General features: G+C 36.0%; 1 protein-coding gene across 4 annotated transcripts in view; it reads right to left on the bottom strand.

Annotated features, from left to right (window-relative positions):
* Trak2 (trafficking kinesin protein 2) overlaps positions 1-16575 on the bottom strand; it is a 59076-nt gene that overhangs the window by 20292 nt on the left and 22209 nt on the right. For all 4 annotated transcript variants that reach the window (XM_048344957.1, XM_048344955.1, XM_048344958.1 and 1 more), the window contains exons 3-8: positions 12548-12742; positions 7067-7143; positions 5329-5445; positions 3944-4153; positions 2992-3070; positions 471-601 (exon numbers count right to left, since the gene is read on the bottom strand). In XM_048344957.1, coding sequence (XP_048200914.1) covers positions 471-601; positions 2992-3070; positions 3944-4153; positions 5329-5445; positions 7067-7143; positions 12548-12742 — 809 coding nt within the window. The remainder of the gene's footprint in view (positions 1-470; positions 602-2991; positions 3071-3943; positions 4154-5328; positions 5446-7066; positions 7144-12547; positions 12743-16575) is intronic.

Genomic DNA, 16575 nt, shown 5'->3' with positions numbered 1-16575 from the left:
ATAAACTAGACATCAGAGTCTCATGGACTTTCCTGCCTTGGGTGACTCTGAACTATGATCCTCAAATTTCAACCTCTTGAGTAGTAGGATTATAGGGCCGAGCCACTGGTGCCCAGCTCCTTCTCCAAGCTAAGACAGCCTTAAGATCTACAAAAGCAAATCTTTCAAAAGCCAATTAGGAGCAATAAAATGGGCAAAGGAGAAAAACCACAAAGCATTCAAAGGAACATGAGCATGAGTTAATAATTTACATTATAACTATTTGAAGAAAAGGTAACTCACCTAGACAGAGAAATAGTAAGTAAAAGTAGTTATTCATGACAATTAGTACTTAAAAAGAATAAAATAGCAATCAAATGAAGGCATTTGTAAAAGGCAGAAATGTTTTGCTCAGTATATTAGGACTCAGCAGCATGCATAGTACTAGGTTAGTGCTTGACAACATCTACTGAACAAATGAATAAACTTACTTCTTTAAGTTTATGCTGAAGGTCTACAATCTGAGACAAGAGTGAAGAGATCTCTTCTTGGTAGCGAATCAATTCATCACTTTTTCCTGACAATTCTTCAGTCATTTTGGACATCTGAGCATTTGTTTCTCCTTGGAAGAAAAATAAAAATTTAAAGTTAATATAGAAGTAAGGCATGAGTTAGCAAACAATAACCTTTAAGTTAAATTCTGATTTGTAATAGCATTGGACTATCATTAACAGATTTTTCTGAAAGGTAAGTTTAAAAAAAGATATGAGATATGGGAATTGGTAATCGAATGCTGAGATGACTTGTAAAGGCAAACATTTGCTCCAAGTCTCCTCTTCACGAAAGACAGAAAGGGGAATTACGTATTTTGGGGGATGCAAAGTGGCTATTTTATTCATGTCTTTCTCTTCAGGAACACAAGTAAAATTCTACTAGGCAATAAAAATTAACCATAACAAATCTCACAAAGGATCACTTCCAGAATGGGACAGTCTAAGACTGAAATGCTTCTGTAAAAGACTTCAGGAGTATTCCACCAAGCAAGGAAGGTATGTACAGGAATTCTTATAGCCTACCATTCCTGCACACATATGAAACAGGACCTCTAAAAGGCCACTGGGTCTTTATTTCATCTAACAAATGTGATATTTAAATGCAAGCAAAACCCCCACAAATTCTCACTGTGTATGTACACTATTTTCTCACTGTTATGTATGCTATTTTTAAATTCAGTGTCTATTACTAAGGAGGAAGACTTGGAAGCTGAGCTTTGAGGCAAGTCACTTCTCTGATTTTTTTTTTTTTTTTGTCAGTCATGAGGCTTGAACTCGGGACCTGGGGACTGTCCTCGAGCTCTTTTGCTCAAGGCTGGCACTCTACCACTTTGAGCCACAGTGCCACTTCCAGTTTTTTGAGTTTCTAATTGGAGATAAGAGTCTTGGGCTGGCTTCAAACTGTGATCCTCAGATCTCAGCCCTCCTGAGTAGCTAAGATTCCAGGTGTGAGCCACTGGTACCCGGCACTTTTCTGATTTTTAAAATGTGAAAGGTGGGTAATTATGGAAGAAAGGACTCGATTACATTCCTTCTGGTTCTCTAATATTCTATTACTCTAAAGTATCCTATCAAGAGACATAGCCAAAATGAATTGTTTCTTTTAACATTAAATGCTATATATTAATAAAGAAATTAAACACTTATGAAAATCTTTTTTTTTTTTTTTGGCCAGTCCTGGGCCTTGGACTCAGGGCCTGAGCACTGTCCCTGGCTTCTTCCCGCTCAAGGCTAGCACTCTGCCTCTTGAGCCACAGCGCCGCTTCTGGCCGTTTTCTGTATATGTGGTGCTGGGGAATCGAACCTAGGGCCTCGTGTATCCGAGGCAGGCACTCTTGCCACTAGGCTATATCCCCAGCCCATGAAAATCTTTTGCTATGACTTTATAACATTGGCCAAAATATATTCCCCATATATTCCACATAATTGGCACTTAGTAAAGACTCATTGTATGCTGGATTTTAAGTCATCTTTTAGGCTCTGACTCTATCACTTACCAATTTTCTGACCTTGGCATATCATATTGTCTGTATGATTATATCTTCAGTATCACAGAGAGCTCTGCTTCCTTTTCTCTACCAAGATAATTTTCTAAAATACTGTATTTTTATTATTTTTAGGTAGTTGTAGAGAGGGGTTACCATTCAACAAATCAGTTTGATATCACCACTTTCATCATTCTCCCCTATCCCTCCCAACCATCGCTTCAATTTTTTCTAGTTTCATTCATAGGATATACATAGAATATTATGAATGCATTCTCCCCTTTTTTCTCTCTTCATTTGCCTAACCCTCTTCCCTTGACATCCACCCCCTTCAGACTACACCTCTTTATAGAAATATGTCTTTATTTAATGACAACAAGGTAAGGCAAACCTATTTATTAAAAGCACACAGAGTATCTTATTTAGGCATGTAGGCTCAATGTGATATCTAATATTTTCAGTTACTTTTATGGTCTGTGCCTTGAAGGGTCATGTGTTGGCAGCCTGGTTCCTAGTGTGGTAGTACTGGGGCAGTGGGCCTTTAAAGTGGTAAGGCCTAGTGGAAGGTATTTGGGTCATGGGGGTATTTACCTTAAGATAGAATTAGTATTAGCCTCTCCCAGTGGGTTAATTTTCTAAAGAGCAGATTATCATAAAGCAAGACCACATCAAATGCCCCTTCTATACATAACCAGTTCCCTTTCCCTCTCTGTCATGCTGTGAGTAAACCAGCAGACTCTAAGCAACATTCAGACATCGAAATTAAGGGTCAAATAAACCTCTTTATAAGCTACCTAGCCTTGGGAATTTTATTATAGCAACACAAAACAGATAAAGACAATTAACAATTTAAATTGTTTCTTGAGATGGTTCTACTGAAACCACTGATATGATTTCTGAGTTGGAAATAACCTCCAAAGAATATCTCTAAATATCTAAAGAATTGCCCAGAGGTAGAGTATGTAGCTACTTACGAAGTTCTTTAACACAGTCATTGACAAGCTGTTGTTCCTTCTCTTCATAGGTAAAAGTTTCTGTCTTTATATGACAAGCCTTCAAGAAAAACAGTATGTAGTAGTAACTTCTAATAACTACAAGAGGCTTTGAAGATTATAGTTCACTCAAACATAAGAAAACACATAATTCACTAAGCTTTATGTACCATACACTAAAGGTAGGGGGAATGACATGACAAGCATCTTCCCTCACTTCTCTGCACATGACTACTCATGCCCCATGTGACTCATAGCCTTGGCAACAATGTCACCTGCTCAAGCAGGACTTCCTTGGTTTCCTCACTTTATAGAAACTTGTAATTTTTTTTCCTGTATATGGTATTTAAAAATATAACTTTGTTATTACTAAAGTGTTACACATAAGAGTTACTGTTTCACAAGTCAGGTAATGAGTACAATTTTTTTTTTTTTTGCCAGTCCTGGAGCTTGGACTCAGGGCCTGAGCACTGTCCCTGGCTTCTTTTTGCTCAAGGGTAGCACTCTACCTCTTGAGCCACAGTGCCACATCTGGCCTTTTCTGTTTATATGGTACTGAGGAATCAAACCCAAGGCTTCATGCATGCTAGGCAAGCACTCTACCACTAAGCCACATTGCCAGCCGTAAGTACATTTCTTTTCAAACAATGTTACTCCTTCCTTTACTTGAAACTTGTAATTTTTTGACCTAGCTGTCTTCACAGTCATTTAGTTATTATATACCTCCATAAGATGTATATGTTATACTGTAGATATCGTATTTTATCTGTCCACCTGTTATCCATTTCTCAGTGAGCTCTAGGTAACAAGGGACAAAAATTAGTTTCCAATCTGCCACTCATGCATTGGAAGGACATAAGATTCACCTCAATACTACCTCGACCTAAATCTTACAGCTTGAAAATAAAGGAAATGAGAACTATTCTGACTGCACCTTGGATCGAAGAGCCATATTCTCTTCTTCCAGTTCCTTGAGCTTTTCTTGCAGCATGTCCAACTGCAGCAAACCTTGAGATAGACTAAAGGATTCATTGAATCGAAGAGGTGTAGAACAGCTGGAATCAGTCTCACTCTCTTCAGATGCAATGGAGACAATTCGGAGCAACTCATCTTTCTTGGATAGTTCATGTTGCAGCTGATTAACCTGTACATAAAGAATATTTGATTGAATTATATTCTTTATTTACATTATTTACATGCAAAATGCCTTTTACTTCATGAAACAATTGTGGGTTTTTTTTTTTACCATAAAGAAATCACAAAATCAGCTCCTAGATTTAATGATTAAAAGAGAGCAATAGGGCTGGGAATCTAGCCTAGTGGTAGAGTGCTTGACTCGTGTACATGAAGCTGGGTTTGATTCCTCAGCACCACATATATAGAAAAAGCCAGAAATAGTGCTGTGGCTCAAGTGGTGGAGTGATAGCCTTGAGCAAAAAGAAGCCAGGGATAGTGGTTGGGTCCTAAGTTCAAGCACCAGGACTGGCAAAAAAAAGAAAAGAAAAGAGAGAGCAACAAACTCCAGATACCTTCTTAGCTACTGTTTTAGACCATCAACTCAACAAATACAGTTTTTCCTAGAGTAGGTGAGGTAAAAACCAATTTTCATAATTTATAAAATAGGAATATAGGAAGAATGATATCTAATGTAATGATACACTCACAATTAAAACCAAAATAAAGCAAGAATTTTCAAAGTTTCAGAATAGATCCCACTTCACTAGCCTGTACTTTATAAATGGGCATGTCTTATTAGTAATGCTATTATTTCTAGGGAATAAATTTTTCACTGTAAAGATTCAAGGGTTATTATACTGTATTTGCAAAAAGCATATTTTTAAAGAAATGAAGTTATAGAGAATTTGAAATTTACCCATTCAAGCTGACAATACTGTAGATCTTACCACAAATATTTGTTGGTATGGAATAAACATTTTCAAAACTTCTGTTTCTTTTCTGTCTTTGGTTTTGGTTTGTTGTAAGGATACCTACATCTGAGTAGTTGATTTTTTTCTTCTAATATATTTAAAATAAGATTATACATAAAATCTACATGAAGGGGTAAATAAACTTAAGACTCTCAACAGGGTGCCAGAAGCATCTGAATGTAGATTTTTAAATAGTTGACTAAGAGTCACGTGAGTGTTCTTCCATACAATAACATTTTATTTCTCTACTGTTCATTCAATGGTTGCCAACAAAGTCAACAGGTACTAGGTATTACATACCTATTGTGTTTCAGGGTTACCCAGGAGAAATATATTTCTCCACTGCATAAGAACTAATTATTTCATGCTGAAAGTACAAGATCAAAATTACCTGATCAAAGGCTTGTCCCAATTGCTCCTCCAGGGCTTCATTCTGCTCAGATAAGACATGATTCCGCTTTAAGAGAGCTTGTCCAATTCGAGCAGCTAACTCCAAATCACGATCCCTCTGTCAAAACACCACATGCACTTTTTCTTTAAATATCAACATAGTTGGTGGTTTAGAATTTCTACAGTTGATTTTTGCTAAACTCCAGTAATCTCTTGTAAAGCAACAAGATTCATTTTAATGCCCACATACCACAAATGAACACAGGACCAGGCACTTATGTAGTATTCAATACTGGTCAAATAGACAGCTATAGTTATAAATATAAAGGATCATCTTTTTTTTTTATAGGAATTATGATTTTATTGGTAATTCTAGTCATTAGCCCCTAACACTCATAAACTTTGGGGAAGGAAAAGGAAGAAGAGAATCTTGGTGGGTGTAATAGTGTATTAAGCATGATAATGATACAGAATTAGGTATTTAAGATATAAGAATCAGAAACATACTCATAATCTTACTTATGTAACTGTAACCCCTGTTCATCACCTTTTATATACATATATAAATATATACATACATACATATATATATATATAAATCAGCTAAGGATGTTGAAAATAGTTCCATTTTGACAAAGATTATATGCATTCACCACCAGTAGTTTAGAGGAAAGCATAGCCAAGTGCCCTGCTGTTAACTGTAAGAATAGTGACTGATGTTGATATCTGTACAAATGATGAGCCTTCTTAACAATGGTTATAAGAATAATAGTCTGAAACAACCACAAAAGCAATACTTGCAAAACTGTTTGGTGTAAATGAACTGAACAACTCATGGGGGGGAAGGGAAAAGGGGGAGGGGGAAGGGGGAATGAGGGATGAGGTAACAAACAGTACAAGAAATGTATCCAATGCCTAATGTATGAAACTGTAACCTCTCTGTAATTCAGTTTGATAATAAAAACTTAAATAAAAAAGAAATGTACTCGTTACCTGGCTTATGTAACTGTAACCCCTATGCATGTATATCACCTTTACAATAAAAAGTCCTATACACAGGAAAAGTAAAAAAAAAAAAAAAAGAATAATGGTCTGAAATAAAATAAGGTATGAAAGATTGGAAATTCTAAAGCTATAGGGTTTTGCATAGAGTAGAGAGAAAGGAGGCTAAAATTGGTGATGATGCAAGAACAGGCTTCTTTTCAGAGAGTCTTTCTGAGTAGGTGGTGACTAATTTAGTAAGGGCATAGAAATCCCACTGGTGGTAATAATGATTTTACTTGCAGCATAAACAAATGTCAATGTACATGTAATTTCCTTCTACATGACTATGTGCTCTGTTTACAGTAATCATGATTAAAGAACACGACAATGGATAATTATCTCTGTATTTCAAGACTATTTATCTCATTTTAAATAGAAGCTGGAAGCATATATGTAAATCATTATTGGAAGCTAGAAGAAGGGGAGAGCTATATCAAAGAGAAAGTCTTCCTCAAGATCAACAGTAGTTTTGTTTTCACAAGGAGGCAGCCAGTACTGTATCAATCAATCCACCATTCATTCATCAGTCCTCTACAGCTTTGGAAAGTTATCTGGTATTCAGTTGTTTCAGATGTAACAATCTTGCACAAAACAACACAGAGCACAGATACCATTTTTCATGTGATATGTGAACTGGGTAGACTCCAAATGATCAACTTTTAGCTTTGTATGCCAAATTAAAAATACATTCCTACCTCTGCAAGGAGATGAGTAACCATGTCGATGTCATTGTACGTTTTGGTCATCTGCTCCACCCTGTCTGTGCCTAAAACTAAGGTAGTTAAAATTAATGATTTATAATCATTAAGAATAATAGAAAAACATCCATGAGAATCAAAGGATAACAAACAACAAAATACTCGGGCTGGGAGGATTATCTATGAAAATGTTTGTTATTAGCGCTATGATAATATACTATTTTTTGTTTTCCCCCTAATTTCTGTGAAGAACAAATGGTATTACAATCTGAATAAAATAGCAACTCCTGTTAAGAAGTTTCAAAAGGCAAAAATGAATTTTAAAATGCAAATATTTCTTATGAAAAAATTAGTGTAACCATAATTCTCAAATTCTCACCTTTTAGGCGAAGTAGCCTATAGATTACAGAGCTCCAAAGATTGGTCCACTATACTCAGTCACCACAGAGACAGGAAACATAATAGTTCCTTTTGTGTAGCCCAACTGCTTTGTCCTCTTTTCCTTAACCCAATACTATAATGATGACGTAATGTAATGATAATGGAATGATGCTCAAGATGATTAAAAAAAAATGCTCAGCGCAAAGCTCTTAGGAATTCTCTTGGCATTTAGGCTTTATTCTTGAATGCCTCAAAAATCATATACTGAGATAGGCAAGTTGACTATCTTTAGTTTAAAAACTGATCCTACAAAAATCCACGTTCCTTTGTTTTCAATTGCTAGAGTAAAAATGTGTTAAATGACACAGAAATGAGCAATGCTTCTTATTTTCTGACATAAACTTCCCTAATTCTTAGAAAATATTTCTATATCAGGTTGAGTGTTGTAGCATACACTTATAATCCCAGCACTTAGAAGGCTGAGGCAGGAAGATTTCAAGTTTGAAGCCAGCCTATTTGTGTATGTGTGTATGTGTGTGTGTATGTGTGTTGTATATGTGTGTGTTGTGTATGTGTGTATAGCTTAATATACATAAATTCTTCTCCATTTTAAATTATGTTTTATCCCTGCATACTCTGTATCACACTCTAATCTCAGATTATTACTAGAATGGGAAATACTGTTACCCTATTTTTAGTAATATTTATGCTATTTATATGAGATTGTGCTCCATAGTTCTCTCACAGTCTTTTTTTTTTTTTTGGCCAGTCCTGGGGCTTGGACTCAGGGCCTGAGCACTCTCCCTGGCTTCTTTTTGCTCAAGGCTAGCACTCTGCCACTTGAGCCACAGCGCCACTTCTGGCCACTTCCTATATATGTGGTGCTGAGGAATCAAACCCAGGGCTTCATGTATAGGAGGCAAGCACTTTTGCTACTAGGCCCTATTTCCAGCCCCCTCATAGTCTCTTTCATAGTTCTTTCACAGACCCTTTATCACAAGTGCTGAAGTTCATAATGAATTCTAATTCATTGAGAGGTGGAGATGGCAGAATTATGGTTCAGTCAGTCCATGAAAAAACAAAAAAGGGAATAAAACTAAAAATCCATGCTACCTACCTGTAATTCTAGGGGAGGCAGAATTAAGAGGACTACAATCTGAGACTGGATGGGTTAAAAATGAGCTAAAGTAAAAGGAATGAAGTCACAATTAAAGTGGTAGAGTACCTGCGTAGCATGTTTGAGGCCTTGAGTTCATATCCTAGTACTACCAAAAAAAGCATTATCTTTTATGCCTATCCAGCCTTCCCATAGCAAAGCCCCAAACAACAACAGAAAAAAACTGAAACCCAAAAATGACCTACATAGCATAAAATGCTACCATGGGCTTCTGATAACCACAGGTAGTGGGGGAAGTGACTGCAGCTTTTGGTGCTGTGATATTGAGAACATGTGGTATGTATATACAATGGAATTCTCTTCTTCCATCAAAAAGAATGATATTGCCCCATTTGTAAGGAAATGGAAAAACCTGCAAAAACTTATAGTTAGTGAAGTAAGCCAGACCCAAAGAAACATAGACTCCATGGTTTCCCTCATTTGTAATAATTAGTGTATGCCTAGGATAGTCCTAGAAGAGGATCATAATAGCTCAGCAGCTTGTATACATATGACATATAAGATGATGCTAAGCAAAATGAACTCCAAGATATGGAAACAAGAGGTTTTTCTTTGTTGTTATTTTTAATGTACTGTGCAAAGTCATTTCTTTTTTCTTTCACTTTGTTTTTCCTTTAGTTTATCCCCTATTGTCACTGTATTTGATTTTGGTATCCTGTGTCTAGTATATACTTTTATTTGAATTGGGGAAGGGAAAGGGAACAACAAAATGGTGACACAAAGGACAAAGGGCAAACCAATGCAACAGTGATACTCACAAGACAATATGTTGGAAATGAACATTACAACTTGGTGGGAGGCTGGGGAGAGTGGGAGAAAGATGAGGAAGGGGTAACAATGCTTGACAAGAAATGTACTCACTACCTTACATATGTAACTAACTCCTTGGTATATCACCTTGATAATAAAATTAAATTTAAAAAAACTTAGCAAAGGAAGATTGGTGGTACATATACACAATGGAATTTTATGCCTCTAGCAGAAAGAATGACATTGCCCCATTTGTAAGGAAATGGAAGGACTTGGAAAAAGTTATACTAAGTGAAGTGAGCCAGACCCAAAGAAACATGGACTATATGTTCTCCCTTAAAGGGAATAATTAGCACAGGTTTAGGCAAGTCACAGTAGAGGATCACAGGAGCCCAATAGCTATACCCTTACGAACACATAAGATAATGCTAAGTGAAATGAACTCCATGTTATGGAAACGATTGTTATGTCACAGTTGTAAATACTTTCAACATGCCATATGTAACTGTAGCCTCTGTTATTGATGATATTCCTGTATCACCTTCCTGTGGTTGTACCTATACTATCTCTGTATCTTATCTGAGTATATTGGAAACCGGGTATACTGGTATTAGAACCAGGAAATTGGAAAGGAATACCAAAATTGAGAGACACAGGGTAAAAAAAAAAAAAAAAAACAACTACAAAAGCAATACTTACAAACTGTTAGGTGAAAATGAACTGAACAACTGAACAACTCATGGGTGGGAGGGGGAAGGGAAAGAGGGAGGGGGGAGAGGGAATGAGGGACGAGGTAACAAACAGTACAAGAAATGTATCCAATGCCTAATGAATGAAACTGTAACCTCTCTGTAATTCAGTTTGATAATAAAAAATATATATATAAATAAATAAATCAGTGAAGTTACAATGCAGAGATATTATTAGTGCATCAATTGTAATCCTAGCTTACTTGACTCATCACCTTAAGAATATATTATATAGCTCATTTTTCAAACTTTTAAGTGAAATCAGGTGGCATTAGACTAAGAGGATAGAATACTTTTCTACTATGTTGAAGTTTGGGCTTGTATCATTCTATTAATGTGTGTGTGTGCATGTGTGTATGCATGCATGCATGTGTGCACTCATGTGGTATGTGTGTTTTGTATTTTTTTCTCTCCAGTAGCAAGAGTTTGAATTCTGAGCTTCAGGCTTGTTTGAATGGCATTCTATCACTGGATTCAATCTTCCAGCCCTGTTTTTGGCTAGTTAAGAGATAAGAGTCTCAGACTTCTAATTCAAACCTCTATCCTCCCCAGATCTCAGCCTCTGGAGTAGCTAAGATTACAGTCATGAGCCACTAGCATCTGGCCCATAGTTTCTTTCCTTTCCTTTCTTTTTTTTAAAAAAGAAATCTTAGAAGTTATCTTATAATTTTCATATCTTTTATCTACAGCTTCTAGTTAAAATCCATCCTAAGAGTGACTCCGTTTTAATCATGATACTAAAGTAAGCTTTTACCATCACCTCAGGCGACAGGACAGGGGCATGCTCTATTTACCTTATTAAAATAATGAGAAATTGAATTTAACTTGATGAAATTTTTGAAAGTTCTCACAAATTTGAAAACTCGGGAGAAAAAGAGGAATGGTAACAAAAATAAGTATTCCTTCTAAAAAAGCACTTTCAACCAGCTAAATCCCAATCAATCAATCTTCTCAAACTTAAAATTCTTATTGCCTTGGGCTGGGGATATGCCCTGTGGCAAGAGTGCTTGCCTCGTACACATGAGGCCCGGGGTTCAATTCCCCAGCACCACATATACAGAAAATGGCCAGAAGTGGCGCTGTGGCTCAAGTGGCAGAGTGCTAGTCTTGAGCAAAAAGAAGCCAGGGACAGTGCTCAGGCCGAGTCCAAGCCCCAGGACTGGCCAAAAATAAAAAATAAAAAAATTCTGATTGCCTTAAACTTATTGAGCTGCTTTTAAAAAGTAGCTACAAAAAGTGGGGAAGGGAGGGAAAAACTGGGAGAGAGCAAGGGAAGGGGTGACATTGCTCAAAAACAAATAGTACTCTTTATCTGCTTTATGTAACTCCTGTGTACACCACCTTTACAATGACAATAAATAAATTAAAAATATTAAGAACAGAAATACCATTTTATTTTGGCTTCTTTATATTCCATGTCAAATTTAAATAATGTTAACTTTTTTTCTACATAGAAAGTGCTAGGAAACTGCCAGAAATAAATAAGTACTTAAAAAAAAACAAACCAAACTTGCCTAGTTCTAGAAACTACTACTAAAAGCAAGTTAATGGTTACTATGAAAACAGGTATTATCAATTATTCTCTACCAACAATCTGCCCTTAGATATACTGAAGCACTCACTGGGAAAATGCCTATGACCTAATACAAAGTCACATTTAACTAAAGTTAGGAGAATTTCACGAACTTACAGATTTGTATAATACATTGTATCAGCTACTATGCACACAACATTTTTATGCTGTAAGGATAAATGTGAATTAAAAAAAAGACAACTAGAAAACAAAAACAAAGTAAGTTGCATAATGCAGATTTTTGAAATGAGATCAAATCTCCACATTTCAAATTTCAAAAAAAAAATCCTCTATTTTGTCATTTCTGACAGCATGGTGTAAAATATTAATTTTCAGGACAAATCTGGCTCAACCACTCATTAAAATATTCTCTGTGAATAATAATGAATACTATATAATGTACAGGCATTTCTCCCTCACATAATGAAAATTAATATGTAAGAACTATCCTCCTTAATAATCTGTATAATTTCTGTGAATATGTTTACTAAGAGAAGTTCATAACTTGAATAAAAAATGTTAACACTTGTATAGTAGAGTGATAAATGTGAATAATTTTACTACTTTTTATAAAGTTCTCTTTTGTACACAGCCTGAGGAAAATCTGGAATAAGAAAAGTAACAGAGTCTATAAGTATGCATTTGATATTTGCCAGTCAGAGTCATAAGGATGGCCACCTTCCTGCATTCAGATACCTCTTCTTGTTAATCATTTCCAGTTAAAGTACATAAAACCTGAATAATGGCTACTGTTTAGTATTTTAAAAGTCAGTACCATGATGGCTCATGCTCTTTATTCCCATAGAAAAACTCTAAAAACGCTTAAAAAAAAAAAAAAGAATACTCACTCATGTAACGGAAAGTCTCTTCTGCAAGGACTGGAGAGAGAGCATCGGATGCATGGTGCTGTTGGAGTGATGACTGTGCCCAGTCTTGATTTTCATATAGAAAGAGAGAGTCTACTCTTAGCTTGTACTGGGGCAACTGTTCTTCCAGCAGATTCACCAGCTCAACTTCAGGGAGATCCTCATTGGAGCAGACATCTAAAAAGGAAAGAGCCCATGTAAGTGAACATGGTATATTTCAGTTTGCTAGTCTACAGAGGAAATCAGAGAAATTACTTTTTAGACAAGGGCACATAATTATTAAAAATCTAGTAATCTAGTAGGCCTATGATTAAAGAATGAAAAAATATTAAAAATCAAGTACTCTAATATGCTAGTTGGTCTTTCTCTAGATTTCTTAAAAAAGAGAACTTCTGAAGTAAAAATGATACCTCAGATTATACTATCTAAAAGTACATTCTTTAGTGAGTATAGTTATTTTCAAAGTTTAAAATGAACTGGAATTGATTTTTTATTTCTTCCTTACCAATCTATATTTTAGTATTTATGTGTTGGGGGAAGGAGGAGGACGCAGTATAAAACAACCAGCAGAAAACAACCATTTCATAAGAGACAAAAACTCTATTTTCTTTAAAAAAATATTGTTTTAGCTTCATGGGGGATTCTTCAAAATTCCAGAAAAAAACATTTTAGCATTTTTAAATGGCACTAATGTTTATTAAGCATGAGCACTGGAAAAATACCATTTTAAAAGATGTGGTATACTAGCTGTATGCTGGTAGCTCATGCCTGTAATCTTAGCTACTCAGGCAGCTGAGATCTGAGGATCATGATTCAAAGGAAGTAAGCCCAGGCAGGAAAACCCATGAGACACTTATCTCTAATTAACCACCAGAAAACTCAAAGTAGAGTTGTGGATCAAAGTGGTAGAACACTAACCTTGAGCATAAAGAACTCAGGGATGGTGCCCTGGCCCTGAGTTCAAACCTTATGACCAACAAAAAATAAATAATAAAAGAAAAGATGTGGTGTACTTAAAATCCTGAAGGTGTGAAAACAAGACCATTTAAAAGAGGGAAAGAGAAACTGGTTCCTCCCTAAAAATCTCCCTAGATCTCATATAATATAAATCTAGTATAATACAGAGGCAGAGTATTAACTTGTAAGTCAGATAAATTTGGGGTTGAGTAGTGGTACAGCAATGTACCCAAGCCTAGTTTCTTCATCTGTAAAATGGATAAGGTAACAGAATCTACTATTTAACCTATATGGCTGTGCAAACTGAGATAAATGTATGAAAAACACATATTTATGCACAATATCTGCCACTTTGTGGAGGCACTTTTAAAATATGACTTTTTATTATCATTTAAAAAAATTTATTCATTTCTTCACCGTCCAAGTGATGCACAGAGGGGTTACAGTTTCATATGTATGGCTGTGTGTACATTTCTTATCCAACTTGTTACCTCCTCCCTCATTCCCCACCTTCTGCTCTCCCCATTTTCTTCCCCCACCATGAGTTGTACAGTTGGTTTACAGCCTATAGTTTTCTAAGTATTGCTGCTGCATTGGTTTGTCTTTTTATCCTTTGTCTCTCGATTTTGATATTCCCCTTCCCTTCCCTATTTCCAATACACATATTATTAATGTTTTATTATTGAGTTTTTAGACCTAGAAATTAAATCATGTCTAAAGTTGCTATAGCATGTAAATAATTACAAAATTTCAATGGTAGAGTTGTAAAAACCATCTAATCCTGCCTTGAAGAAAAAAGAAATCAAACTTAAAGGTAAGTGACTTGCTGTGGACCACTGGGCTGTACCTCACTCTTCTATCCAGCACTGTGCTTTCTCAATGATAGGGCCACCTCTTGTTCTCTCCCTTTTACTTACCATCAGGGCTGACCACATGTCCTAGACAGTAAGTTCCCACAAATCATAGCAATCATACTATATTAATCTTATATGTTACCCAAATCCTCTAAGCATCTAGTCTTTACAGTACTGTCCTTTTTCCACTTTTAAAATTAGAAAGAATATGGGCTTTGATATCATATCTAGCTTCTAAATATGAGTCATCTACATATTAGCTATGAGATATTAGACACAACACATTCTTGTCTGAGCCTTAATTCCCACAATCTATAAAATGAAAGAGAATCATCTACCACAGTAATGGCTAAAAGTAAATAAAATAAGGAATAAGGTACCTAGGAGGCTCTCCTTGAGTATTTCACATCAGTAGTCTCACTTGCACAATATTCCTGAACATAGCTGGAACTTTCTATTTTTTTTTTTTTTTTGGCCAGTCCTGGGTCTTGGACTCAGGGCCTGAGCCCTGTCCCTGGCTTCTTTTTGCTCAAGGCTAGCACTCTACCTCTTGAGCCACAGTGCCACTTCCACCTTTTTCTGTTTATGTGGTGCTGAGGAATCGAACCCAGGGCTTGCATGGTAGGCAAGCACTCTTACTGCTAAGCCACATTCCTAGCCCTGGAGCTTTCTATTTTTATGTAGTTCCTGGCTTCCTGTTCTCAATAGTGGCCAGCAATTAACACTTCCCAAACACCAGCAGGTGGGGTGGAGGGGGGGAGGGAAGGAGAATCATCTCTTTTTATCATGTTTAAAACACTAGGGCTTAAAATAGAGAAAATACAGGATGTCATATCTACCCTATCACTTTTAAGAGATCTGGCATTTCCTTTGTGGGCAGAATAAAGAAACACACTCTAATTCTGGCAGAGCAACAAAGCATAGTTAAAGAAAACAACCTTCAAAAGGGCAAGTTTCTATTACTTGACCTGAACTCACCAATGATGATTTAGTTTAGTGTAGTCTAGAAAAACTGGCAATATTATTGCAGCCACAAAGAGAAAAGATGAAGTACATTTAAACTTTAATCAGGGATAGATGGAGGAGAATGATGAAAAGAGTGACACTGCTAAAGATGAACTGTACTCAGACTGATGTGTAGAAATGAAGCCCCTTTGCACAACTACTTAAAATAAAAATTTTAAAAAATTATTGTATTGTACTCACAAACTAACAAATTAAATTGAAATCCCTCTGAGCAACAATTAAAGATAACTAAAAAAATACTTTAATCATGGTTCTAAAGAAACTCTTAAACCTTGAGAGATCTCTTAAACTTGTGAAAAATATATGCAAATTTTATTATTACAAATTCTATTTAATTATGTAATTTCTTCCTGTCACATATCTATTATATACAGACTGTCATTATAATACTTCCATGTCACTTGGATTTATTTATTTATTCATTCATATAATTTTCGTGGCACTGGGGAATGAATTCCAGGCCTCATGCTTGCATGGCAGGCAATCTATCAATTGAGGCATATCTCCAGCCTCCTAGAAAAGATAACAACAAATACAAGCAGAGCCAAATAGGCTAGTAAGCATTCAACGCTATAATAGAAATAAAGAACTCAAATAATATTCATTAAGAATTACATTTCCGGGTTGGGAATATGGCCTAGTGGCAAGAGTGCTTGCCTCATATAAATGAAGCCCTGGGTTCGATTCCTCAGCACCACATATATAGAAAAGGCCAGAAGTTGCGCTGTGGCTCAAGTGGCAGAGTGCTAGCCTTGAGCAGAAAGAAGCCAGGAGAGTGCTCAGGCCCTGAGTCCAAGCCCCAGGACTGGCAAAAAAAAAGAATTACATTTCCTACAGGAAATGTATGACTGAAATCCAATAAAAATTCAAAATCACCAAAAAGCAATTTTAAAATAAGTGTACAATTCATATTGTAGATTGAACTAAACTTGAAATGAGATCCTACTACTTGCTTTCTTATTTCTGATAATGTACAATTTAGATGGGCTTATTATTTAATGTTCCAATATCTCTCCCATATATCTACTTCTTTCCTTCTAATTGTCTCTAATTGGGTTCAAGGCCACCTTTTGTTTTTCTTGAATATGGCCTCAAAACTGATCTGCATGGCTGGGAATATGGCCGAGTGGTAGAGTGCTTGCCTCATGTACATTAAGCCCTGGGTTCGATTCC

This window comes from Perognathus longimembris, chromosome 4 (genome assembly GCF_023159225.1).
Source record: "Perognathus longimembris pacificus isolate PPM17 chromosome 4, ASM2315922v1, whole genome shotgun sequence".
Lineage (NCBI taxonomy): Eukaryota > Metazoa > Chordata > Mammalia > Rodentia > Heteromyidae > Perognathus > Perognathus longimembris.
Note: the sequence above shows the minus strand (reverse complement) of the source record. Positions and strands in the feature narration are given on the sequence as shown.